We start from the raw sequence: 26805 nt of genomic DNA on the forward strand, positions 1-26805 counted from the left end.
AAGTTGTACACCCACTCCCCCAAGTCAGAAATCTCTAAAGAAGTTAGAAACGAGGAGACTTTGAATCTATTTAGAGCAGTGAACTTTTTCTGTAAGAGAGCAAGACAGTAAATAATTTAGGTTTTGCAGGCCGTATCTGGGCTCTGACCCATATTCTTTATCTCTTCTTTACGATCTTTTAAAAATGTAATAACAAAGGTTACGTGAGCCAGTTTGTTGACCCCAGTCTAAAAGATACCTACAAAACTATCTCCATCCTGTGCTACTACCTAAGAGGCAAGTGTGTCACAGAAAACAGTTCAAAGTATGCCCAACCTATTTATCAACCAGAATTCTACTGCCTCGGTGGCAGATGCCAGCTAATGTCTGCTACATGTTGTTTGCTTGGGGAAAGTCAATGTCCCTATACCTAAGGGGAATTCAGGATTAGTACTGGGGGTAAGGCTAAACTTTGGGAACTGAAGCATTGATTGATTAATTTTTTTTAGCTCAACTATTATAGGTAGAGTAAAAGAACAATGTGATCCCAGAAGCACAAGCCAGTTTCTTTCCTAACTCTTACTGTTTCCCCTTACTCTTGTGGCCACTACTTTTATCAAAGAAGTGTCAAATAATATCCACTTCAGGATTCAGCAGGGTTAGTAAGGTTCCACTTGGTAAAATACACGTCCAAGTTTCTATTTAGGCTTAAGGGGAGATTTAAAGACAGGATTAGGTTTTACCCTGGTAAAACTCTCAGATGTTCATTACCTCAAGATGTTTTTCCCCTCACTGCGGGTAGCATTTCCTTCATTTCCTGGATATTCACTTTCCTAACACATAGGTGATTTTCTCTCTTCTCCTGTTGCCATGGCAACGTTTGAAGGACTTTGTGACACAAACAGCTCATACTATGTTGGTAATAACATTTTTCTCCCCCCTCCCTGCTGCACATTGGTTTGGTTCTTAGATGTCAAGCCTCTTTATGAAAATCAACGGCTTGTGTTTTGTATGTGTGTCTCACTTTCTGATATATATGATATATATACCCACACCCACAACTTGGTCACTGAAGATGATTCTGCTGATCTTTCAGTAAAATGTCAGTCAATTAATGCAGTCTTGGATCTGTTTAATAGTGTGATTTATAGCTTAAAATATCCCATCAGTACCCTTATTAGGCCTTGAAATGTGTTATTTTTCTCTTTCCAGATGCTTATAAAAACAGCCTTACAAGGGCATAGTATGTATTAGAAGTCCCTTAGATCCAAACATTTGATCCCTATCTGTATAAATGGAATTAAATAAAAGTAGTGAGCCCTGGCCAGTAAGCTCAGTTGGTTAAGAGTATCATCCTAAAATTACAAGGTTGTGAGTTTGATCCCTGGTCAGGGCACACACAAGAAGCAACCAAAGAATATACAACCTAGCGGAACAGCAAATGAATGCTTCCCTTTGCCCTTTCTTCTCTTCTTTTCCTCTCTTTGTCTTTCTAAAATGATTAATAAAAATTAAGCCCTAGATGGATAGCTCGGTTGGTTGGAGCACTGTTCTGGAGTGCAAAGTTTGCAGGTTCGATTCCCTGGTCAGGACACATACAGTAGCAGCTTAATGTTCTTCTCTCTCTCTCTCTCTCTCTCTCTCTCTCTCTGCCTCTCTCTCTATCAAAAAATAAATAAATAAGTAAAAAAAGAAAAGAAAGAAAAAAGAAAGAAAATGGTGACACCAGGATGCAACAAATGCTTTATCAATACCAGATACAAGGGTTATGATATGCACAGGGAGGAGGAAAGAGGCAAACTATGTCAGTGTAAAGTAGGATTTCTCAACTATTTCTCACTGTTGACACTTTGGGACAGATTATTCCTTGACGTTGAAGTGGGGGTTGTGTAGTGCCAAGTAGCACACCTCCAGTTTGTGATGATGTCAAAAAATAACTGTCAATAATAACTGACAAATGTCCCCTGAGGACACAAAATCACCCCTGGTTAAGAATCACTGGTACATACCAAGCTTGCCAAGCCCTTTGGAACATATTGTTAGTGCTTCCATGGTACTATGTAAGTCTTCCAAATACTGCCTTTCCCAATATTACCTGATGTGAGAACATATCAAATATCCCAAGTATATAGTTTGCTCTGAAATTTACTAGTCTTTTAACAATCTTGCCGACTATAAAAATATAATTTAAAAATAATCCTAAGTAATGTAGCATGCATATACCCTTCTGCAACCAGTATTCTTCTTCAGACTTTTCATGCTATGGTGCTACCAGCATAGATTCTTGAATTAGACAAGAAGCCACAGCAGTTGCCCCATAGACACTTAATGAGATCTCCAGAGAGCATAAAAAGGGCACACTTGGAAGGAAGCAAAGCCATTTGAAATAATGTACAAAGATCTGGTAGCATACAGGTGGTCCGAGGAGCCCAGGATAGCCAGCAGAGCCTGGAAATCCAACAGCTCCTTGAGTTCCATTACAGCCATCCAGGCCAGGTGGGCCTCTGAGCCCTGGCTGTCCAGGATGGCCCTGTTCAAAGAGAAAAGAAAAAGAAAAGATCAAATCAGGTACATGAGTCTCAACTGCTCTCTGATAAGTTCCACAGTGAAAGAAGCCAAGCATGCTGCCAAACTCTGGGTCTTTGTTCCTTCCCTTTGCCCCATCATCATTGCTCTAGTAACTTTCCTTCATAATCAGGTGTATGTCACTGATGACAGTTCAGTGTTATTCCTCCCCAAAGGATCAATGCTTTAATAGGATCAAAGAAACCAAAGGGATCAAGCACAAAGAGATGGGATACAGAGGGTGTTGCAATTTCACCTTCCCTGAGTACAGAAATGCAGTAAGATGGGGCTTAGTTGTCTGGCAGCTAAACTGCTACCAACACGGAATCATGACAGGCCTTAGGACTCCTCAGAACAGACTGAAAGGTGGGAAGCCTGGCACATTTTTCTGTGTTAAAAGTTTTGTATAAAAAATGACACTAAATTTTGGTCAACAGAGAAGAAACAGTTTCCATAGCACCAACTTTCCTGAAAGCAGCTTGGTCATAAATAAGCAGGTCCTGAAAAAACTACACGTTCCGTCTTATTTTGTCATTATCACATGTCATGCTATTGCTTCATTTGAGGAACTGTATTTTCTCCTATTATCCATACTCACTACTGAGGCAGTTGTTCTGCTGGGGTATTAGAAATCATTTACATACAGTTAGTATGAACTGAATAATTTTCTAGAGTTGGGATTTCTTGGTGCATAGAATCTACCTTTTTTTTTAGAGAGAGAACATCTCTTTTTTAATCTGTCCAAAGCAGGCTGGACATTGGGTATGCCACAAAGTGATGGCGTGAAAGACCAGAAATCTAGATGAGTTAATAAAAGGTAGACTCCCACCTTCTCACATATAGCCTTTTAATCTAAGTATGTATGTAGATTTAAGGTTTGAGGGAAATATGTCATGTGTTCAAAAGTCAATGTTTCAAATTAGAGAAATAAAGTTTTGTCAAATACTTATTGAGAAAATGCTCTATAGAATTATTTCATTTTCATTGTTATTAAGCTACAGGAGATAGATCCACTGATAATACAAAAGTATGAGTCTTCACTGCTAGACTCATAGAATGCTAAGCCCAGAAGACAGGTCAATAAAGTAAAGGTGCTGCAACTATGCCTTCCAAGACACAGGTGATGATTTTTCTTTGCATTGGGAAAACTTAGACAGTTTATTAGAGTCATCAACATGTTATTACCAAATGAGATGTCTATTCTTGTTTTCCCTGAAGATATACACTCTACCTTCCTCAGATCTAGGCCTTGGGAGGCTGCCTTTTATGGATAGCATAGTCTAAGCTCCCCTGCCCTTTGTCTTCTAGTTATATTTGACTACTGCTAGATACAGGCAGATCAAAAAGCAGGAGAAAAAGCACAGGCTATTTATTTCCCTCATGCCCTCTCTCCTTGTCTATATCTCTGCCAATGACCACATTTCTTTACAGTCTTAGCTCTTGTTGGGCAACCATTATTTCATGGCTCCAGGTCTTACAGGGTTCCATCACTGCCATTCCTTCCTTCCCTTTGGGCACAGGAGTGGTAACAGCTTTGTGTTAGTTGCTTCACCATACATTATTGTTTCCCTTAATCCTGCCCGTACCCTTTAAACAGACACTTCACTCAACTCTTCTGCTAACCCTGCCAAGTATAGTATCTATTTCTCCGTGGGATTCTGATCACCACTTTAAAATGTTCCAGCTGAGTTTGCTAGAGGTTATCGCTCAGTTGAGAAACAGGAAAGAGCTAAGGCAAAATAACAGGCTGGCTCAGTATTAGAGATCTTTCTTACTCTTGGAGTCTTGGTTCTGCTTGACACCAAAACCTTTGCTTGAATTCTTATCTATTGGTATCCATATTTTTTCCTCGGGCTCCAATTCTTCTGTAGTTTTCTTGCCTGAAATTCTGGTACCTCCTATCTGCAGGATTCCTGGCACACTGGTTCACTCTGCTACCTTAGCTAAATTCTCTAGGATTAACCTCTGACTTCTGACAGACCTGTCAGTCTTTCCTGTCCAGTTGACACCACGGGATGGTTGATAAAGCATGTTTTTAGCCAGTCAGACTTGTGTTTCAACCCCAGTTTTGCCACTTTCCAGACTGAGCCTCAGTTTCTTCATCTATAAAATGGAGATGAATAATACTGCCTCAAAGAAGTATTGTCAATATTAAAATGAAATTTAAAATTTATGCTTAAATTTACATGAAACTAGGTTTACTACACAGAAGCTCAATAAATGGTAAGTCTTCTCTCGAGCAAGTCAGCAAGGATAAGCCACTGGGCTGAGCTCTGTCTCCTCTCAGCTCTCAGTATTCACAGGAGTTCTGACACACTGCCCTTTCTGGTTATTGCTAATTATTTTACATATGTGTCTGTATATATCTTCAAGAGAACATAATTTTTTGAGGGAGAATACCACTATGGTTCCATAAAAGCACATAGAATATGGGGATCTGCTATATTCTAGAAAAACAATGTTCCTCAAAACCCATATTTCAAAAGAAAAGTTTTAGTGAGTGTTATGGGTTCACTTTGAAGGTATAAATCTGGTGTGTTCATTTACGTGTCTCTAGGCAGGGAAACATTTGAAACTGACTCCACAGGAAAAGCTAAACATAAATTAAAAAGGGCAATTTGAAAACTTCTCTCAATTTATCTGAACTGAAAATATTTGATAAACACACATTTCTTGTTTGTGCCAACAGCTCCAAATCACAGCTGTGATATCATTAAAAGCCACAACCCTACTATCCCTGGTTATGCTGTTTAATTTTGAATATTTTGATGAATGCTTGTTTGTTCACTCTCTCGACTGGTTGATTTATCCCTTAGTGTACACAATTGGATGATCATGAAATGACTACTGGTTCATTCATGTTGAAATTGTCTACATGACAGTAAAAATGGAGTTTTGGGAGCCCAACCAGTGACACATGTTTTAGTGATCAGCCAATATTGTGATGAAAACAATATCTGTGTAGTGATCCAGTTTAATAAGATGTGTTGGTGAAGCTGTTGGTTTCAGCCAAATTGCTTAATAAGTGCCACTGAAAGAAGAACAAAATAATTAGTCTGACTGGACCAAGGTTGTCTGTTGTATTCTTCTGTCTGAAGGAGTCCTGCCAATCTGAGAACTGTTGCTTTTATAGGTGCTGGAGGTTGGAGTCAGTCCCCCAGATATATGTTAGTGTTGCTAGTATATGCTGAATTCAGCCGCAGAGTTTCTAAGGCCTCAGAGAGGAGAAAAAGACATTGTGCTTTCAAGGAATTAGATAAGACCATCACAGAAGACAATAAAGACAATGGGTTATATGTAATAATGAGCTAGAGGGTGTGGAACAGACATCAAAGACTTCAAGAAAATTAGAGATAGAAGAGAGAGGTAAACAGTAAACAAAAGATGTTCAATAAATACATCATGAACAGATGAAATAGAGATGAGAAACAAGGAAGAATAATTTCATTGAGTAAATGAGGCTTAGAGCCTCTTATTAAAGCAATGAAAGTCAAAATTAAACATATAAGACCTTTGGTCAAAAGAAGGGCCAAGTGAAGGTCCAAGGGAGTGGGGACTTCTAATGGGAGCAGCATGCTTATTTGGAGGAATCTGGACACATGCAACTCATTCTCCCAAGCAGTGAAATCACAACAAGAAGTGATTTATGCCTGTAAGCTCAAGTGCTAAGTTATGAGTTGGAGGCAGAGGTGTCCAGCTGGGCTCTGGGGCATGTTCCAGCTCAGAATCAGAATCAACCTCTGAATCACACAATTCACTTCCTTCCAGGTCGCATTAAGAAGAGATTACAGGAGGAAGGGGATGATACTGTTGAAAGCTCTAAATACTCCCATTCATCTCTGGTGAAGCCAGTTCTACAGGATGAATAGAAGAGGCAACTTCCAGTTTGCTTGTTTCCATTACCCATGGGCTCCTAGATAATACACATTCTGAGTGGAGACTGTGCATAAGGTAGCCATGGGAACACAGCTATTAGACAACACCAGGGTGGCCAACCCTATCCACTTATTTCCACACTGGTCAACTTCAGGGCATTTTTCAGAGTCTGTACTGGAATAAAATGCAGAAATATAATGGCCAATTTGTTGATACATGTAACAAATACAAGGTATGTGAGCTTTCTAGTCTCCAAATCCACAAATGTATACCATATTTGGAGAGAAAATAGATCTGGTGATTATATCTTTTGGGGCAGAGCCATATACTTTTTCTGTACCCCCAGAGTAGAGTGCTGGCACATATAACAGGTGCTCAAGAAATTCTATATCTATATGAGCCCTGACTGCTGGCTCAGTGGATAGAACATAGGCCAGGTGTGCGGATATCCCAGGTTTGATCTCTGGTCAGGGCACACATGAGAAATGACCATCTGCTTCTCTTCCCCTCTGTTTGCCCTTTCTCTTTATCTTCCCCTCTCACAGTCAGTGTCTCAGTCTGAGCATTTGATCCTAGGTGCTGAGGATAGCTCAGTTGATTCAAGCACTGGCCCCAGATGGGGGTTGCCAGGTGGATCTCAGTTGGGGTGTATCTCTATGTCCACTCGTCTCAATTGAAAAAGAGGAAAGAAAGAAAGAAAGAACAAAAGAAAGAAAGAAAGAAAGAAAGAAAGAAAGAAAGAAAGAAAGAAGAAAGAGAGAGAGAGAGAGGAAGGGAGGGAGGGAGGGAGGGAGGGAGGGAGGGAGGGAGGAAGGAAGGAAGGAAGGGAAAAAAGGAAAGGAAAGAAAGCAAGAAAGAAAGAAAGAAGAAAAGAAAGAAAGAAGAAAAGAAAGAAAGAAAGAAAGAAAGAAAGAGAAAGAAAGAAAGAGAAAGAAAGAAAGAAAGAAAGAAAGAAAGAAAGAAAGAAAGAAAGAAAGAAAGAAAGAAAGAAAGAAAGAAAAAAGAAGAAGAAAGAAGGAAAGGAAGGAAGGAAGGAAGGAAGGAAGGAAGGAAGGAAGGAAGGAAGGAAGAAAGGAAGGAAGGAAGGAAGGAAGGAGAAAGAAAGAGAGAGAGAGAGAGAGAAGTGCCAAAGTACACAACTAAAATGTGAGCACAGCAAGTTCCTAGTACTGCATTTTAAAGGCTGGCAAAATATTACCAGGAAATCTCCAGTGGTGGGAGAAGTAGGGATATAAATGAAAATGGAGAAACTAAGAGATCTGGTTGGATGGAATAGGAGCACAGGCCTGCAAGCTCCAAACTCCTCACTCATCTCCAGCAAAGCCAGGTGTTCAGGATGAATGGAGGAGGCTGCCTCTGATTTATCTTTGGAGTAGATGTTTTGTAAAAACTAAAGGGAAATTCACTCTGAAATGAGATGAGGCTGAAGAGAACAAATTACTAGAACAAAATGTATCAAGATATTTTTTTACCTAATTTCATGTACCTTCTTGAATTTCTTATGAGTATGTTTGTAGTCTAATGTGGGACTGACTCCACACTTCACAGCTGGTCCCTCATCTCCAACCTAAGCTCCCCTCAACCCACAAGACCTAACTCATTTTATTTTTTTAATTGAGTTTATCAGGGTGACGCTGGTTAAATAATTATCCAGGTCACAGGTGCCCCATTCTACAACACATCTCTCTACACCAGCAGTTCTCAACCTGTGGGTCGCGACCCCGGCGGGGGTCAAACGACCAAAACACAGGGGTTGCCTAAAGCCATCGGAAATACTTGTATTTCCGGGGTCACGACCCACAGGTTGAGAACCGCTGCTCTACACTGTATTGTGTATTTACCACCCCCCCAAGTCAAGTCCTCATCCATGACCATTTTTCCAACTCCGATCCCTGCTCCTCTTCCCCTGCCCGACAATCACCCCACACTTGTCCATGCCCATTGTATTTTGTCTATTTTTGCTCTATTCTTTTACCTACTTTGTTCCTTCCCCCTCCCACCGACAGCTGTCAGCCTGCTCTCCATGTATGAGTCTGTCTGTATTTTGCTTGTTAAGTAATTTTGTTACTAGATTCCATATATGAGTGAAATTATATGCTGCTTGTCTCTCTCTGAGTGGTTTATTTCACTTAGCATAATGTTCTCCAGGTCTATACATGCTGTCGCAAAAGGTAAGATTTCCTTCCTTTTTATGACTATGTACTATTTCATTGTGTAAATGTACCACAACTTTTTTATACACTCATCTACTGATGGGCACTTGTACTATTTCCAGGTCTTGGCGATACATTCTTTCAAATTAGTGTTTTGGGATTCTTAAGATATATTCCCAGGAGTGGAATTGCTATATCAAAAGATAGTTAGTTTCATTTTTAATTTTTTCAGATAACTTCGTAGTGCTTTCCACAGTGACTGTACCAATCTGCATCCTCACCAACAATGTGCAAGGGTTTCCTTTTTCCACACCCTCGCCAACATTTGTCATTTGTTGATTTATTGATGATAGCCATTCTGGCAGGTGTGAGGTGACATCTCATTGTGGTTTTAATTTTCACTTTTCTGGTAATTACTGAAGTTGAGCATCTTTTCATATGTCTTTTGGCCATCTGTATGTCTTCTTTAAAAAAGTGTCTATTCAGTTCCTTTGCCCACTTTTAAATTTTTTGGTGTTGAATTTTATTAGTTCCTCATAAATTTTGGGTATTAATCCCTTATCAAATATATCAATGAGTAAGTTCTCGCATTCAGTGGTTTGTCTTTTCATTTTGTTGATGGTTTTCTTTGCTGTGCAAAACTTTTTAGTTTGATGTAGTCCCATTTGTTTATTTTTTCTCTTGTTTCCCTTGCTTGAGGAGATATATCTGAAAAAAATATTGCTATGAGAAATGTCCAAAATTTTATTGCCTATGTTTTCTTCTAGAATTTTTAGAGTTTTGTGTCTAATATTCAAATCTTTAATCAATTTTGATTTTATTATTGTGTATGATATAAAAGGTGGTCTAGTTTTATTTTTTTTGCAAATATCTGTCCAATTTTCCCAACACCATTTATTGAATAGACTATCTTTACCCCATTGTATATGTTTTTCTCCTTTATCAATTATTAATTGACCATATAGATGTGGGATTATTTCTGGGCTCTCCATTCTGTTTCATTAATGTATATGTCTGTGTTTATACCAGTACCAAGCTGTTTTGGTTACTATGGCTTTATAGTATAGTTTGATAACAGGTAGTGTGATTCTTCTAACTTTTCTTTTCTTTTTATCTTAATTTTTAAACTTTATTTAGGAAATTAGCTTTATGATGGTGACATTGATCAATAAGAGTATATAGGTTTCAGGTAAACATTTTTATAGCATTTGAACTGTTGATTATGTTGTATACCTATCACCCAAAGCCAATTCATCTTCTTTTACCTTATATTTGCCCCTCTTTATACCCTTCCTTCCAGCCCCTCCCCTTAGGAATAAACTTAACAAAGGATGTTTTTCTTTTTCAAGATTGCTGTGGCTATTCAGGGTCTTTTGTAGTCCCATGTGAATTTTTGGAGTATTTGATCTAGTTCTGTAAAATGCTCTATTGGTATCTAGAAAGGAGTTATGCTGCATTTATAGATTCCTTTGGGTAATATGGACATTTTAATTATGTTAATTCTTCCTATCCATGAACATGGTATATGCTTACACTTGTCTGTATCTTTTTCTACTTTTTTCTTCAGTGTCTTATAATTTTCTGAGTACAGGTATTTTACACCATTGGTTAAATTTATTCCTGGGTATTTATTATTTTTGAAGCAATTGTGAATGGCATTGTTGTCTTGGTTTCCCTTTCTGACAGACCATTATTGACATATAAAAATGCAACTGATTTCTGTATATTTATTTTGTAACCTGCTATTTTATTGAATTCATTTATCGGTTATAGTAGTTTTATGGTAGAATCATTAGGGTTCTCTATATACGGTATCATGTCATCTGCAAATAATGACAGTTTCAGTTCTTCCTTTCCAATCTGGATACTTTTTATTTCTTCTTCTTGTCTGATTGCTGTGATTAAGACTTCCAGTACTATATTGAATATAAGTGATGATAGCAGACCTCCTCGTCTTATTCTTGATCTTAAAACACTTGTAGTTTTTGTCCTTTGAGTATAATGTTGGCTCTGGGTTTGTCATATATGGCCCTCCTTATGTTGAGGTATGATATTCCTTCTATCCCCACTTGGCTGGGAGTTTTACTTTTTTAAAAAATACACAAACAGGTGCTGGACTTTATCAAATGCTTTTCTGCATCTATTGACATGAATATTTTATTCTTACCCTTCATTTTGCTTATGTGGTCTATCACATTTATTGATTTGCAGATGTACTAACCTTGCATCCCTGGAATAAATCTCACTTGATCATGGTGTATGACTTTTTTATATATTGCTGGTTTCAGTTTGTTAATATTTTGTTGAGAATGTTCATATTTATGTTCATCAGGGATGTGGGCCTATTATTTCTCTTTCTTTGTAGTATCTTTATCTGTTTTTGGAATTAAGATAGTGCTGGCCTCGTAAAATAAGCTTGGTAGTCTTCCCTTCTCTTAAATATTTTGAATAGTTTCAGAAGGACAGGTGTTATTTCTTTTTTATATGTTTGGTAAAATTCACCGGTGAAGTCATCTAGTCCAGGACTTCTGTTTGTTAGTAGGTTTTTATTACTGCTTCAATGTACTGGCTGTGATCTGTCTATTCAGATTCTTTGATTTTTTTCTGATTCAGTTTTGGAAGATTGTATGTTTCTAGGAATTGATCAATTTCATCCAGATTGTACAATTTATTGGCATATAGTTGTTCATAACATTTTCTTAAAATCTTTTGTATTTTCTTAGTGTCTGTTGATATGTCTTCTCTTTCACCTCTGATTTTATTTATTTTGGGTCTTCTTTTTTTTCCTTGGTGAGTGTGGTTAAAAGTTTGTCAATCTTGTTTATCTTTTCAAAGAACCAGCTGTTAGTTACATTGATCATTTGTATTGCTTTTTTAGTCTCTTTTGTTTATTTGGGCTCTTATCTTTATTATTTCTTTCTTTTTACTCATTTTAGGCTTTGTTTGTTATTATTTTTCAAGTTTCTCTAAATGTAAAGTTAGATTGTTCATTTGAGAGTTTTCTTGTTAATTGAGATAGCATCTGTAATGCTATGAATTTCTCTTCTAAGACTGCCTTCACTGCATACCATAGATTTTGGGTTGCTGTGCTCTTATTTTCATTTGTTTCAAGGTATATTTTGATTTGTTCCTTGATCTTATTGTTAACCTATTCATTGTTTAGTACTATGCTGTTTAGCCTCTATGTGTTCGTGTGTTTTTCAGTTTTTCCATGGGATTGATTTCTAGTTTTATACCATTATAAGACCGAACTCATTTCAACTAAAATACTGATGATTTCCTATGTTGGCACATGTGCCTGCACCCCTAGCAATCTGATTTGGAATTGCCTGTTACTGAATCCCAGGGAAACTGTGTGTGACTGATCTTCAAACCCTAATGCACACATCTCAACACTTGATCCTAAACATGTTTACAGAAGACATGAGGTGGCCAAGGCCAAAGTGCTTGAGCTATGAGTCAGAACCTATAGGTTGATTTTAAAACACCTCTGTGGATACACTTACCGGAATGCCGTCAATGCTAAGAAAGCCAGGAACTCCCATAAGACCCTAAAAAAGGTGTAACAAGAGGTATGTAAGAAATAATCTAATTGACCTCCATCTGATTCACTGAGTTTGTTCCTGTGATTCATGACCTAAGTTAAGAAGCATCTTGTACCTCCTTTTCTACATTGACTCACGTTGTTCCCCACTCCAGTTCTAAGTGATCACTTCCCTCTTCTTAAGTTTTCAGACATGTGGGTGTTATGAAACCAGTTTTTGTTTTAGACAATGTGTTGTAAGACCTAAAATTAAGGCTCAATATTATATGCTGTCTTCACATCTGGGCAAACCAAAAGAGCCTCAAATGGCTTAACCATAAGTCTCCCTCTCTACTCTGTGACTGCAGATAAGGTATTCTAGGCAAATGAATCTCTTAATCAAACAGACCAGATGTAGTTTATGCTTATCCTTGAGTAGTGGGTTTCAGTCCCCTGCTGGCCTACTGAATTATTTAAATAAGCCAATCACATTCTCCCTCAAGAACCAAAGGGTGCAATAAATAAATAAATAAATAAATAAATAAATAAATAAATAAATACTAAAAAAAAGAAGACAAACCAAAGGGTACTTCATCTCCTTAACACTACAAAATCTGCCTCCCATACCCCTTTCTGGTTTATTCTGATCCCAAGTACAACTGCTATATGGCCCTGCTTAGTGTTTGGTGTCCTCCTCCTCTGTACTGGGAGTATATATGACTAATAAACTTCTATCCATCTCTTCTGCTCAGTGTCAGACCTCATATCTTTGGCCATCTCCAGAGCTCTAGGGTGGGAGTCCTTCCCTCACCAGTGGGGTGAATAGGAGGTGGCTAATATGGCAAAGTACTTAAACTGAGCTGCTAAACTCAGTCAGCCACCATGACAAGACCAATCTCTTTTCTTTGATCTTTTTCTCTATATTTGTGGCCCAGATTGTTTTCAAGAGTTCTGAATCCTTGCTTCCCAGTTACCTTGCCTTGAATTCCTGGCTTCTTCTGCCCAGATAATTGGACTTCTGACGCATGCCCAGTTCAAACCCACATGACTTCCCAACACAGTGAGCCTATTTGTCTAGCAAGTAGCTAATACATGCACTTTGTGATTTTCTTGCCACAACAGTATCTCTAGAAATGGGCTGATCCATTTAATGATCCTGTCTCATTAAAATATGTAGCCTGACAACATGGTATTCAGGATTAGTGTTATTTCTCCAATAGAACTGAGATTTAGAACCTCTTCCCTTCAAACTTATAAACCATGATTCAAAGGGAAATCAAGTTTTGGTGTACTTACTTTATCTCCTTTTGGTCCGTATGGTCCCAGAGGGCCTGGGGAGCCCTTCTCTCCTTTCAACCCTGGTAAACCACTAGGGCCAGCAAATCCTTGAGGGCCTGTTGGACCTTGAATTCCAATTGGCCCCGGTTGCCCCTAAAATGGACGTAAGGAGTACAATTAGTTAGCAGAGGACTTAACATCAATACTTCTCATTTTCCCATCCACAGAGAACACTGTCATCACTTCGCTAAATAATTTTGGCTTAGAGATCTGTGAAGTATGCCAAAGTTCAAGACACAGATCAGAAAAGGCTATTTTAGGGTCTGCTAAACTTATTTAGATAGAACATATTTTATAAGCACACTTAATAAGATTCATGTGCACTAAGATCCTTCAACTTTGTACTTCTTAGGAGATTAGTTATTCAGGCTGGATAATATTGTCCTCTTCTTAGTTAATGCCAGGTCATCCATCAGATTGTCAAAATAGTGAAAGAACAGAACGCTGGAGAGAATCACAACATATTATAACTCACATCCAAATGGCCAACCACATGCTTGCCATGAAGTCCAGAAATGGCTGTGCCTAAAGAATACGGTCTCCAGAGGGTAGAAACCAGAAACTCATTGACTGACCAATATGTCAGAGCTCACCTTTGTTGGCAGATCTTAGGACCCAATCACTGCAATGGGAAACAGATGCTCACAGGGAAAATGCACACATACAAATTATTTATTTGCTCACCTTCCCTTTACTTCTGCAAATTGCACAATGTTGAAGATGTAAAAACCACGGAGCCTGAGAACATCCACTAAGTATTAATTATGACACCAAGAGGGAGTAGCTTGAAGATTTTGAATTACCTGGTTTTAAACTTGTCTGTAGCAACTAAGTCTGAGCATTCAGACTGACATTTTAAAGCTGACCAAGACAAAGAATTATCCCCAGTGGGTTGCCACACAGGTAGGCTATTATTTAGAACAAATACCAGCAGGGATTGTATTTTGTTGGCAGAAAACTGAAAACCATTAGTTATGTTCAGTACATTTCAGAGTACATACCAACATATTAGGTAGAAAGCCTATTTTCATAAACGTTTGCCATTTCCACTTCTCTGCTCTTTTGCTATCTGCAATTTCCTACAGATTTGTGAAAAATTCTGACTAAAACCCACTAAGTATGCCCTTTAAAATTCACTTAAGTTCTACATTTTAAAAGTCCGAAAATTGGACAGATGTTTTATGTGGTGGCTAGAGTCATATACTGGAGATGCAAGTGGCCACCAGGTGTATAGGGCACTTGGAGTACAATTTCAAGTGTTAATCAGGCCCATGAAGACCTACAATCATGTAAAAAAGTAAAAGATACTCTTCCCGAGGAAATGCAAATCTCTGGGAGAGTACTACCACTCTACTTCCCCTACACTCAACACGCACACAGCCTATAAGGGATGCTAGGCTACACTCAATTAGTGGTTTTATTTCTAAGAATAATGGGGTGGGAGTTGAGCCTTGACTTTTTATGGTTTTATCTTCTGCTGTTGGAATTTTATTTACAATGATTCTATTATTATTACTCTTGTGGATATTTATGCACACACACCCACAGAAAAATAATAATACTTAAAAATAAAAATAGTGCAGGGGTGTTGCTGAAAATTAATGAAGAAGACTAAAATATTGGCCTAGCTCTAAAACTTAATGTACACAAAACCACAGAAAACAGTATGGGTCCGGAATAGAGCATAAATGGCATAAGAAGTCAAAGGAAGTGTTGGCCAAGGAGTTTATGGAGGGTTTCCATTCTGTCCACGGTTGGTGGAAGGAGTCATGGGCCACACTGAAAAAGCTAACTGGGCCCCGACTGAAGTGGGCCTGGAAAGCAAGGCAAGAAAGTTGAAAAGTTGATGTGGCAGGAAGTAGGGAACCCTTAGAAGTTTGGGAACAGGGAAAGATGAGAGGAAGGCAGTGTGTTTCAGGGCTGAAACTCATCAACAGCATTCAGGAGAACATGTGTGTGTCAGCATGAGGCCAAGGCAGCTTGCCTGAGGCTGAAACAAGGGAAACAGATAAGAACCAGCTGTTGGGGGAGTAGGGAACTGTTTGGTGGGAGGATGGGGGGACAGGACAGGCTTGTCGAAGCCATGTTATTTCTAGCAGAGATGATGCAGTCAGGGCACTGAATTCTTGACCCAAATCAGAGCCCTACTCAAAGCTTTCCTGCATCAAGAAAGGGAGGTGGAGAGCATGATAAACCATTGAACAGCTACTGAGAGAGCAGAATGTGCTGTGGCCCAATTGCCATCTTGCTCACAGTACTAGAGCATGAGCAATGCCCGGCATCGGCACATGGGCTGGCACACTCCAGTTCTGGTCTCTTGCCTTTGTGAATGCATGCTCAGCAAAACTAAGCAAGGAGACTTAGGAGTCAGGCAATTCTAGGGCTGGACTGATTCCATCCAGAAAGAGAAGGGTTGCATGGCCCACTCCCTTTCTCCTGGCTGGATGGGCATGCTCAGTTTGCCACAATGGCACAGCCGACCTCGCTATTCCATTCAGAGAACTTAAATAACTTGCAGATTCTTTGAATTCTAATTATTTTTCCAACAGGCTTTTGAAATGGCCTCCCTCAAAGAAATGTATACTTTTGGGCTGGTCCTAGCTACAAACTTCTCAGGCTCAGCTTGACCTAAGGGCTCAGATTGACCTAAGGGACAGAAGCAGAACCTGTAGGATGTCTTGAGGCCTCTGGGACTCTGCTCAGAACGGCATGCTCAGTGTGGTTTCAGGCCCTTCTGGAGCTTGCAGTCATAAGATAAAAGACAAGGAGCCTTCCTACCCACCAAGGTCCTTTCACTCAGCGGTACAGAGCACTGCTAACAAATGAAGATCACAAAGTAAAAAAAAAAAGAGAGAGAGAGAGAGAGAGGCATTTCTTTTATGGGTTGCTTTGTCAGCCCTCTCCAGATGTACATACTCTGTGGTTATACAGATCTTTTTCCCTCGTTTCCAATGCACAGGGTTTCTGTCTCAGTGTACTGCTGAAGCTTAACACTAAAGTGGTGATGAACTGCTTTTTTGGAGTTGTCCTCCAAGGAAGGTATTGATGTCACTTTTCATCATGGCCAGCAGAGGGCAGTATGAGAACATAGTGGTTACAGAAAATCAGGTGGGAGGTGGGCCTCACTACAGAGAAAAAGAAATGAAACCAGTGTCACAGAAGTCACAGAATGTTCGAGCTGGAAGAGCCCTTAGAGACCATTCTATCCAGCTTCTATTTTATACATAAGGGAAAAAAAGAAGCCAAGAGAAGAGAAAGGACTTGTTTAGGTCACGTAGCTACTGAGGAACAGTGTGGGACACTTTCCCTGTTTGCCAGTGGCAGATGTCCTCAGGGGTCTTTGTGGCTGCCCCCCCACCCTGATCCCACCCCTGGGACTGTCCCCATCAGTAGGCTGCAGCAGCCAGATGCTCACACATCATTTCTCTCTTCCGAACTCTGATCATTTCACAGAAACAATCTGAAACACCATCACTGTTTGGGCTGCTAGCAGAATTTCAATGGGCTTGGACCAATGCCCTACTCTGAGACATGTCATTTATTTTGGCAAATAGACCCAGAGAGGGCAGAAGTTACTCCTCCAAGTCTTTCCAACACTCTCTCCTGCCTCCATCTGCTCAAAATTTTACATATGCACATCAGGGTCTAATTCGCAAGAGAATAAGCTGGGACTTGTGCAAAAAAGGCCAGGAACTGCACGTTTACAACTGCCGCCCAGGCTGGCTGCCTGCTGCTGACTACAGAGGGTTGGGATCAGTGTACACTTTAAGGTATTAGATCAGACCACACACACCCACGGGGTGGATCTGCTGGCCTCAGCCCCAGTCCTAGATAACTGGGTTAACAGACCCAAAGATTAGTCTGTATATAATGCAGTACACATATGCACAAACAGCATCCAGAATCTGAAAAGCATATGCCTCAAACTAGGTAGGACTGTGAAACTGATAGGGGGCTGACTTTTCATTATGAGGCCTCTTCCTGCGTTTTTATCCCTTCCTCAATTTCCCAGTGCCCTTTCTTTTAAAATTAAAATTTGTTCTTAAGGAAGAATTTAAAAACAATCCCCGCTGAGGCATAAATGACTGACAACAACTTAAGAGCTTTACTTCTCTTCAGGGGGACTTGCACTTTAATGGAGAGCGAAACATTAAGCTAGGGGGTGCAAAATGATATTTATGAAGCATAAAAAGGAAAAGAGTTGTGTACAGGCTTTCCTAAGGATCCAACTATATTATTATAGGAGATGGTGTAGTGCTGTTAGGTTTTATCATAATGCAGGCTCTTTTTTTTTTTTTGTAACAGGAACAGTGAGAGAGAGGGGGGGGCAGATAGGGACAGACAGACAGGAAGGGAAAGAGATGAGAAGCATCAATTCTTTGTTACGGCACCTTAGTTGTTCATTGATTGCTTTGTCATATGTGCCTTGACCGGGAGGCTACAGCAGACCAAGTGACCCCTTGCTCAAGCCAGTGACCTTGGACTCACACCAGTGACCTAGGGCTTTAAGCCAGCAACTTTTGGACTTGAGCCAGTGATCATGGGGTCATGTCTATGATCCCACACTCAAGCTAGCGACCCTGTGCTCAAGCTGGTGAGCCTGAGCTCAAGCTGGTGTCCTCGGAATTTTGAACCTGAGTTCTCCATGTCCCGGTCTGATGCTCTATCTACTGTGCCACCTCCTGGTCAGGCTTGTGGTGCAGGCTCTAAAGTCAGACATACCTGGAGTCAAATCTCCTTACTGCGTTTAATACTAATGTGATCTTAAGCAAGTGACTTCACTATTCCAAGTCTCTAAGGCTTTGAGCAATAATTGCTTTGGTTTTAGGGTTATTGTGAGCATTTCAGTGAGTTTAATAAACTTAGAATAGCTGACAGATAGCATGAAAGTATCAGTTCCTTTTCTTCTTTAAGTATCATTTATGATAAAATGTAGAAATTATTATTGGGTATTTAATGCTTCTCTTAAGTGTAAGATTCACAGACATTATTATTTTTACTATTTATTATTCTTTTAGGTGAGAGGAAGGGAGATATTGAGACAGACTCCTGCATGTGCTCTGACTGGAATCTACCTGCCCACCCCTTCTGAGGCCAAAGTTCTAGTACCGAGCTATTTTTAGCATCTGATGCTGATGTGCTCCAATGGAGCTATCCTCAGCTCCCGAGGCTATGCTCGAACCAACTGAGCCACTGGCTGCAGGAGAGGAAGAAGGAGAAAAGGGGGAGGGAGGAGAAGCAGATGGTCCCTTCTTCTGTGTGGGCTGACTGGGAATTGATCCTAGAATGTTTATAGGCCAGGCCGACGCTCTATCCATTGAGCCACTGGCCAGGGCCCGATGCAGAGACATTATTGAGAAATCCAGTTTTGGTCAGAGATGTGTGCCTAGGAATGAAAGGTATCTGTGAGAGCATTTCCTTCTTACTTAGCACTGATGTTTTGGTGCTATTGGGCATTTGGCTCTTCAGTGTCTGCTTATTCTCCTAAAAACACCTCATCTACTTGCTAATGACTCCCAAATCTGAACCTCCAGCCTAGATTTCTCTTCTCAGCATACCAGACCTCTCCACCTGGATATTCCAACTCAAACTTAAAAGTACCAAAGCCGAACTCATTATCTGCTCCCCACTCCCATTCCCCAAACCAGCTCCTTGCTCCTGAGTTAATGGAGCTATCTCAGTAAATGGCAGTCCATCCATAAAGTTGACTAAGCCAGAAACCCATAAATTTTATCAAGTCAGAAACCCAAGTGTCCTCCATGATTGTATCTTTACCTCATCTTCCACATCTACCAGCAAGAACTATCAAACCCACCTCCAAAATATAACTCACACCTGTTGATTTATCTCTATGCTCTTGGTCTTAGTTCATAGTCTTTCTTTCTCAGCTTTCTCCTAGAATGTTTTCACAGACTCCCAATTGGTCTGCCATTCTGCAGTCTTGCTTTATTCTCTCTTAACACCCCGACCCAGGGCCTTTGTGCATGCCTCTGCTCTTCTGGATTGTTTGTATTTATCATTCAGACTCCAATAAAAATACCAGCTCCTCTGGGAGCCCTCCATAATTACTTGCACCCACAGTATGTCCTAGGTTGCTTGTTTGTATCCATCCCCACCAATAGATTAAGCTTCTTGAGGACAAGGCCTATGTCTTACTCTCACTGAATCACCCATGTTATATACATGCTTAGTACCCAGTGGGTGTTCAGTAAATGTTTGCTGAATGAGGAGAAATGAACGCATGAATATATATACCAAGAAGCCAGTGGCCCAGGTAGAGCAATATCTTCTTTAGAAGTCTAGATAGCTGTACAGGAGTGCAATCAAGAACATTCTGATCACAGAACCACAGAAAAAAAGATGTACAGGACAGAATATCATCCAGTTCAGGATGAAGAAGCTGAAGCCCAAAAATGGAAAGAGACTTATCCAAGTTCATACAGTATAAATTCTAGATATATCACAAGACGAAGGAAGTGGATGGGGCAGCAGGACCGGAGACAGGGAACCCAGTAAGGAGGCTGTGATCTCTGTGAGAGAAATAATGGTGAACAGGACTAGGTTCATGGCAGTGGAGACAGGGAGAAGACAGATTTTAGAGTTATCTCAGAGACTAAAAATGACAAAACTTGGTGCTATATTGAAATTGATAAGTTAAATAAAGGGAGGTGTGACGAGTGAATCTTAGGTTTCTTGATTGGGAAAATAAGTGGATCTCTTGAGTGACATGAGGAAGTCCAGGGGCAGAAGAGTCTTGAGAGGCAGAAGATGAGGGGTTCACCTTTGAATAAATAGAGACTAAGATATCTGGGGATCATCTAGGGAGATGTTTCTCCCTAGACTAGAAGGTATGAAAGGACAGGGAGCTCAGTTGACTTTGTTCACCATGGTATCTCTCTGGAGCTGCAGGTCTAGTGTGGGGTAGATAGACAAAACTTAACTGTGGGGGCAAAGCATAACTATGGACTGAATGAAAATACAAAATTAAGTGTACACTTGGACATCTTTGAGAAGGACACTTCCAAGTCTCTTTAGCTAAGTGCAAAATGAGATTAAAAGGCTTTGTTGCTATCCTGACAAACCCCTTGTGGTCTTTGAAGAAAAGGGGGAGCAGAGATTCCTGACCTCCAGCCTAGGAATGAGGTAGCTTAAATTCTACAATTGGTTCTTACTTTCCAACTGGAATTGCCACCTTAGCTATGGGGACGGTGTAGAGAGGATGCAAGAACTTAACAGACTGGCCTAAGTAACTATGGTCTCTCACTTAGCCGTGAAATATACAGTAAGAAAAAACTAATGAAACTATCCCCAAAAGGGCAGAATACTTGAGAAACTTCAGTCTTATCAGTGGTGGCTCAGTGGATAGAGTGTCAGCCCAAGATGCTGAGGTCCCTGGTTCAAAAACCTCAAGGTCGCTACCTGGAGTGTGGGCTCCTTGGCTTGAGCATGGGTTTGCTGGCTTGAGCGTAGGTTTGCTGGCTTGATCCTGGGGTCACTGGCTTGAGCACAGGATCATCAACATGATACCAAGTTCACTGACTTGAGCCGAAAGGTCAATGGCTTGATAAAGGGGTCACTGTCTCCACTTGAGGTCTCCGGTCAAGGCATGTATGAGAAGCAATCAGTGAACAACTAAAACAAAGCAACTACAAGTTGATGCTTCTCATCTCTCTCCTCCCTGTCTGTCTCTATCTCTCTAAAAAAAAAAAAAAAAACTTCAAAACATTTTTCCTTTTGCCCTCCTTATAGAGCATCACAATATACCTGTGGGCACCAAGTCGCAAAGTGGTTAGTCAGTGGGGCTTGATAATGTAATACAGTTGGTCAGTGGTAGAGCTGGTGTTTGGGCCTCCCAATCAACTCTGTGATCCATCTGTTGGAACAAATGAAGACAGCCGTTCATAGAATCCTACAGTTCACTCTTCTAGTAAGCACTAATGGGCTATAATTGTCTTCAAAAGTAAATAAGGGAGAAAGAACACCAGTAAATGAAGAATATGTCTATAGTATGTCAGATAAAGACTCATATCATACAGATAAACAGACCCATTCCATGACCCAGAAAGACTGGTTTAGCTTGATAATGTTAGCATCATCTACAATTTTATTTTTCCCATCTACCAATCTGTATAAAAAAGATTAGTGTTTAGCAAAGTGAACCCCGTAAATTCTTAGTGTCTGCCAGAGCTAAGAAGCAGTATTCAAAACTTGCCTTAAACACTCAAATGAAAACACATTTATTTTCTGGTTCTTAAGCTATAATCAGTGTTTAAAGCAGCCATCCCAGGCACGAAGACGTGCATCTACATGTTTTATTTGCAAAGACACACACACACACACACACACACACACACACACACACACACTCCACTGGCTACTGTCAGCGTGTTGAAATTTTTGGAAAGACACCTCCCAGAGAGATAAAGTTAACTCTTGCTAGACAATACTCTCCATTCCTCCCTTCTACCTGTTTATTCACATTTCTCTTCTAATACATAATAATGACTTCTAGTCTTTTTTAACCAGGCACTATTTTAATCTCCTTTAATCTTCTAACAGCCCCGCCCTGGCTGCTTGGCTCAGTAGTAGAGCATCAGCCTGGCATGTAGATGTTCCAGGTTCAATTCCTGGTCAGTGCACACAGGAGAAGTAACCACCTACATCTCTACCCTTCCCCCTCCCCTTTCTCTCTCTCTCTCTCTCTCTCTCTCTCTCTCTCCCCCTCCCATAGTCATGGCTTGATTGGTTTGAATGAGTTGGTCTGGGCACTGAGGATGGCTTCATGGAGCCTCTGACTCAGGTGCTGAAAATAGCTCTTAGTTGCAAGCAACTAGTGATGGCCCTAGATGGGCAGAGCATCACCCCAGAGGGGGCTTGCAGGGTGGATACCAGTTGGGGCGCATACAGGAGTCTGTCAACCCTCCTCTCACTTAAAAGATAATAATAATTTTCTAACAGCCCCAACAGGTATGTATTAGTGTCACTTTATAAATGAGGAAACTGAAATACAGAGAGGGCAAGGAACTCGCTTGAGGTCACACAATTGATGAAGCTAATTTTGGTGATACCAAAGCCTCTGCTTCTTCCACCCAGCTATATTGTCTCTCTGTGCTGAATAATGCTCATAATATAGAAACACAAATCCAGTTGGCAAGGGGTAGTAAGAACTATTCTGAGCAGCAATATTGTTATTTTCATTATAACAGAACAATTTACCTTAATTTGCCCAATCTTTTCATTGGAACAGGTACTATTAGTAGACATTCACTTAATGGATTTGATAAATTAAGTCATAAAAGGCACTTCAAGGAATGGTACTCTCTAGAACTTAAAAAGATAAGAGATTTCTTGTTGTTCCACAATCAAAGTGGCTTCTTTAATTGGTGTGTGGGCAATGGACAGTTTACTAGGCTCTTGTAGACAAATTATGATGTGTGATGAATCTCTAATGGCAGCATATTGAGTTAGGAGCAGAAAAGGGAATATAAGAAGAGTACAGTAATTTGATGATCATAGTGCTAAGCAGAAATTAGAGAATTTTGTGTATAAACATGTCATACTTTCCCATGCCCCTGAGGAATCCTAATAGGTGTTAAAATAGGATGAAGCAGAGATGTCTGCTAGACAGAGGCAAAGCAGTTGATGAAGAGTTCTCATGTCTTCTTTTTCTCTATAATATGTTCATCAGAAACCAGTTCAAACGTTCCTTTTGTGATAATATTGTAATTGGGAAGTGAAAGAAACAAAAATCAAATGAAACTGTAAATATGACCCATATTTGGCCATAAAAATAAAACAGAACAACCAAACACATCTGTAATCATTACAAGTGGTTCAATAGCCCCCACACCCCAAATGGGCATGCAGTCTATACAAAGAATGACGATGTACTACAAAGTTTGTACTAGATTTTCAGAATGAGAAAATAAATACAGCTTTACTTGAAAGGAATTTTTATTTATTTATTCATTTTTTAGAGAAGAGAGAGAGAGAGAGAGAGAGAGAGAGAGAGAGAGAGAGAAGGGGAGGAGGAGCAGGAAGCATCAACTCCCACATGTGCCCTGACCAGGCAAGCCCAGGGTTCTGAACCGACGACCTCAGCATTCCAGGTTAACGCTCCATCCACTGCACCACCACAGGTCAGGCTTGAAAGGAATTTAACCTAAAACTAATTATGAGTTGAAAAAGCTTAAAATACTTAATTTGCCATAATTTTGTTTTCCTTCTTAGAATTTAAAAAGGCAATGTGTGTGATTTGATGCCACAGGTCTCTTTTAGTAAATTTGGATTGATGTCGCCTTTGCCTCTTAAAATTCTCCTGGTTAAGTAGGAGTCTTCAGATTTAGGTCCCATTCCTTCTTGCTTTCACTTTCTAACTCTATGCTCTCAAACAACTCAGTAAATCTCTGGGCCTTAGTTTTCTCATCAGCAAAAGGGGGGAGGGTCATTGCCTCCATATTTTCTGGATTGCTTCGAGCATCAGTTGAGCCAATGTATGTGAAAAAGTGTCATTCTATTGATAAAGCTTTGTTTTGGAGGAAAAACTATATACTAATCAAACTCCCAATTTTCAAAATACCCCTCAGAAACCTCATTTTCTGGGCTTATAAGGCAGTAACCCTTTAAATGAGAAGATTTTAGTAGGAAAAAAATTGAATATAAAGAGGAGCAGAATTTAAAGTTGTGGAGGGCAGGGGCACATCAGCTGGCACAGAATTCTCACTATAGTTTTAAAAGGATTGGACCCACACTATTGTCCTATCCTTATAGTTTAAAAAATATGTAGTTTATTTGAAATGCATGGCTTAATTACAACTTAGAGCCAATCTTTTATTTTTCTAGCAACACATAGCAGTGGTTTTACAATAAAAATCAAAGTGAAGAAGGACTTGCCAGAAAGTCACTTCACAACAATTTTTGCTGCTGTATCTATTCTATTAGACCAGGAACACATGTGGTGTTTTTTCTGTGACATGATAAATTACCCATCATTGATATACTGCACAACTTTTGGTCCTATATAGAGCTGGTATGAACCAATTGCTTCTGGATCAGTGTTGGCTTCCCTGAGTCTCTGGTGAGTAGCCACCAAGTTTTGAGAGTGGGAGGTAACAAGAAGTAACCAATTATTGTTCCTTAAGCAGAAGGAAAAAATAAAGATAAAATAAAAGAATTTTCTTGTCAGGACCTCCTTGCCAGAGAACTCAGAGAGCTCAGAAAGGGCAGGAGAGGGCAGGGAGGGGAAAGGAACAACTTACATATAGCATCAGTGCTTTTCTCGTGCAAATCCACACCCCTGTATTCATTTAGAACCTGAGGAGTATTCATGTCCACACCCATGCAGATAAAGAGAAACACATTCCAACCCAAATACATGTGCCCACAGGCACAGGATACTGCTAAAATGGTAGGGCTTGCTGGTACTCTGGCAGAGCCCACCATATACCTCCCAGCCAGCCATGAATTTGAATTCAAGGAGATGTGATCATTTACAGCTTCCCCTGTCAAATATATGCAGTGATCTTTCTGAATAAGTAAAGTTATCTGCATGGATAAATCAAGGCCCAAAACAAGATGAGCAAGGGGTCTGGAGGGCAATGACTGAGATGTAATTTATCTCTGGGTGCAACAGGAAAAATGGGTCGTGGTGATGGGAGCAACTGCTGTGTAGATGAAAATGGAAGCTCCGGTGCTGTCAGTGGCATCAACAACAGCTACACGCTTGCATTGGAGAAGTGCTTCAGATTTTAAAGTTTTTGCATATCCCATGACTCCATTCAATGTTCATCATAACCCTATCCTCAATGTGCTGGAGAAAGTAATTGAGGCCCATAAGTTAATTAACTCATCCATGGCCACTCAGATTATGAGCAGCAGAGCCAGACTCCTTTATTCCTAGTCTAGTGCTCTTTCTACTACTCCTTTTATAAAGTGACAAGCCAATTCTAAGTCCAATATTTCCACAAAAATGTAATAAAACTCCAACAAAATCCTCATGTATGGAGCTTATTGAATGCTTTTGATTTTTCCCATTATCTCTCTTGCTGCCAAGTGGCACTTTTATTAATAAATTAAGTAAATGCACAAAGAACACATAAGTCAATTTACTTTATCCCTTCATAAATCATCAATTCAGTAAACATTTATTGACTGCCTACTATGTGCCACTCTGGTGGTACATGTTGGGGACACAGAGATGAATAGAACATGTGCCTTAACCTCTCAGTCTGAAGCAGAAAGATGAGTTATGGACACATAAGGCAGGCAGAGGAAGGCAGGAGGGATATGATTCTGAACCCAAGCAATGTTGGTAGGTTTGTCTTAGAGACAGAGAGAAGGGCTTTTCATTCCTCCAAACTGGAGAATGGAGGAGGATGAGTAAAAAAAAAAAAAGAGCCACGGCAAGTTTCGGTAAGTATGAGGGAAATGGAGAAAGTCAATTTTAAATTGACCTTAATTTTCCCAATAAATGTAGGAAGTGAGGTCACAGATAGAGAGTGAAGTTTGGGTTGACGACGACTGGAAAGGGTCATGAGGAGATGCTGTGGAGAACGTGGCAGGAAGTGCATTGTTAGAAAAGTGTGAAGGGCTGCCAAGCATCCCTGAGAGCTCTGCCAGCACTAGAGAACATGTCTTTGTGGGGGAAGCTTTCTTAAACAATACTTGGCAGTCCAGGAGAAAGAGTGGGCCAAGCAGGTGGGTTTCTCCAGAGTTGGGCACTGGCACATATATCAGGAAAGTATGGGGGTTGAGGTAAAGGGACAATGCCAATAGGAGAACATGAGAATATTATTGATATAGCTAATCTCGAGGTCCAGACTGAGAGTGGGCTGCAGAGGAGTTAGCTATTCCTGATAAACAAATGATTTATTAGAAAATTTGACCTTACTTAAAGTGAGAAGTCTAAACTGGTTATAGATATGAATTATATACAGCATTTAGTATTTGATTCAGTATTTTTAGAGGGAGAGAAAGAAAGAGAGAGAGATAGGAAGAGAGACAGATGAGAAGCATCAACTCATAGTTGTGTTACTTTTGTTGTTCATTGATTGCTTTCCCATATGTGCCTTGGCTGGGGGGCTCAAGCTGAGTCAGTGACCCCTTGCTCAAGCCAGTGACTTTTGGCCTCAAGCCAGTGACCATGGGGTCATATGTATGATTCCATGCTCAATCCAGTGACCCCATGCTCAAGCTGGTGAGCCTGCACTCAAACCTTAGGATTTCAAACCTGAGACCTCAGTGTCTTAGGTGGACACTCTATCCACTGCACCCACCATGGGTCAGGTATGATTCAATTATTTTAAGACAAATCTGGAGCCAGAGAAAGCAACCTGGGCATCTACACATGGAAAAAAATCCAGCTGACAGCAA

The 26805-nt window shown here is 40.1% G+C and overlaps 1 protein-coding gene across 1 annotated transcript in view; it reads right to left on the reverse strand.

Moving 5' to 3' along the window:
- COL4A6 (collagen type IV alpha 6 chain) overlaps positions 1-26805 on the reverse strand; it is a 423902-nt gene that overhangs the window by 60752 nt on the left and 336345 nt on the right. The window contains exons 4-6 of the mRNA XM_066356857.1: positions 13393-13527; positions 12080-12124; positions 2393-2509 (exon numbers count right to left, since the gene is read on the reverse strand). Of these exons, the coding sequence (XP_066212954.1) occupies positions 2393-2509; positions 12080-12124; positions 13393-13527 (297 nt within the window). The remainder of the gene's footprint in view (positions 1-2392; positions 2510-12079; positions 12125-13392; positions 13528-26805) is intronic.

Source organism: Saccopteryx leptura, chromosome X (assembly GCF_036850995.1).
Source record: "Saccopteryx leptura isolate mSacLep1 chromosome X, mSacLep1_pri_phased_curated, whole genome shotgun sequence".
Lineage (NCBI taxonomy): Eukaryota > Metazoa > Chordata > Mammalia > Chiroptera > Emballonuridae > Saccopteryx > Saccopteryx leptura.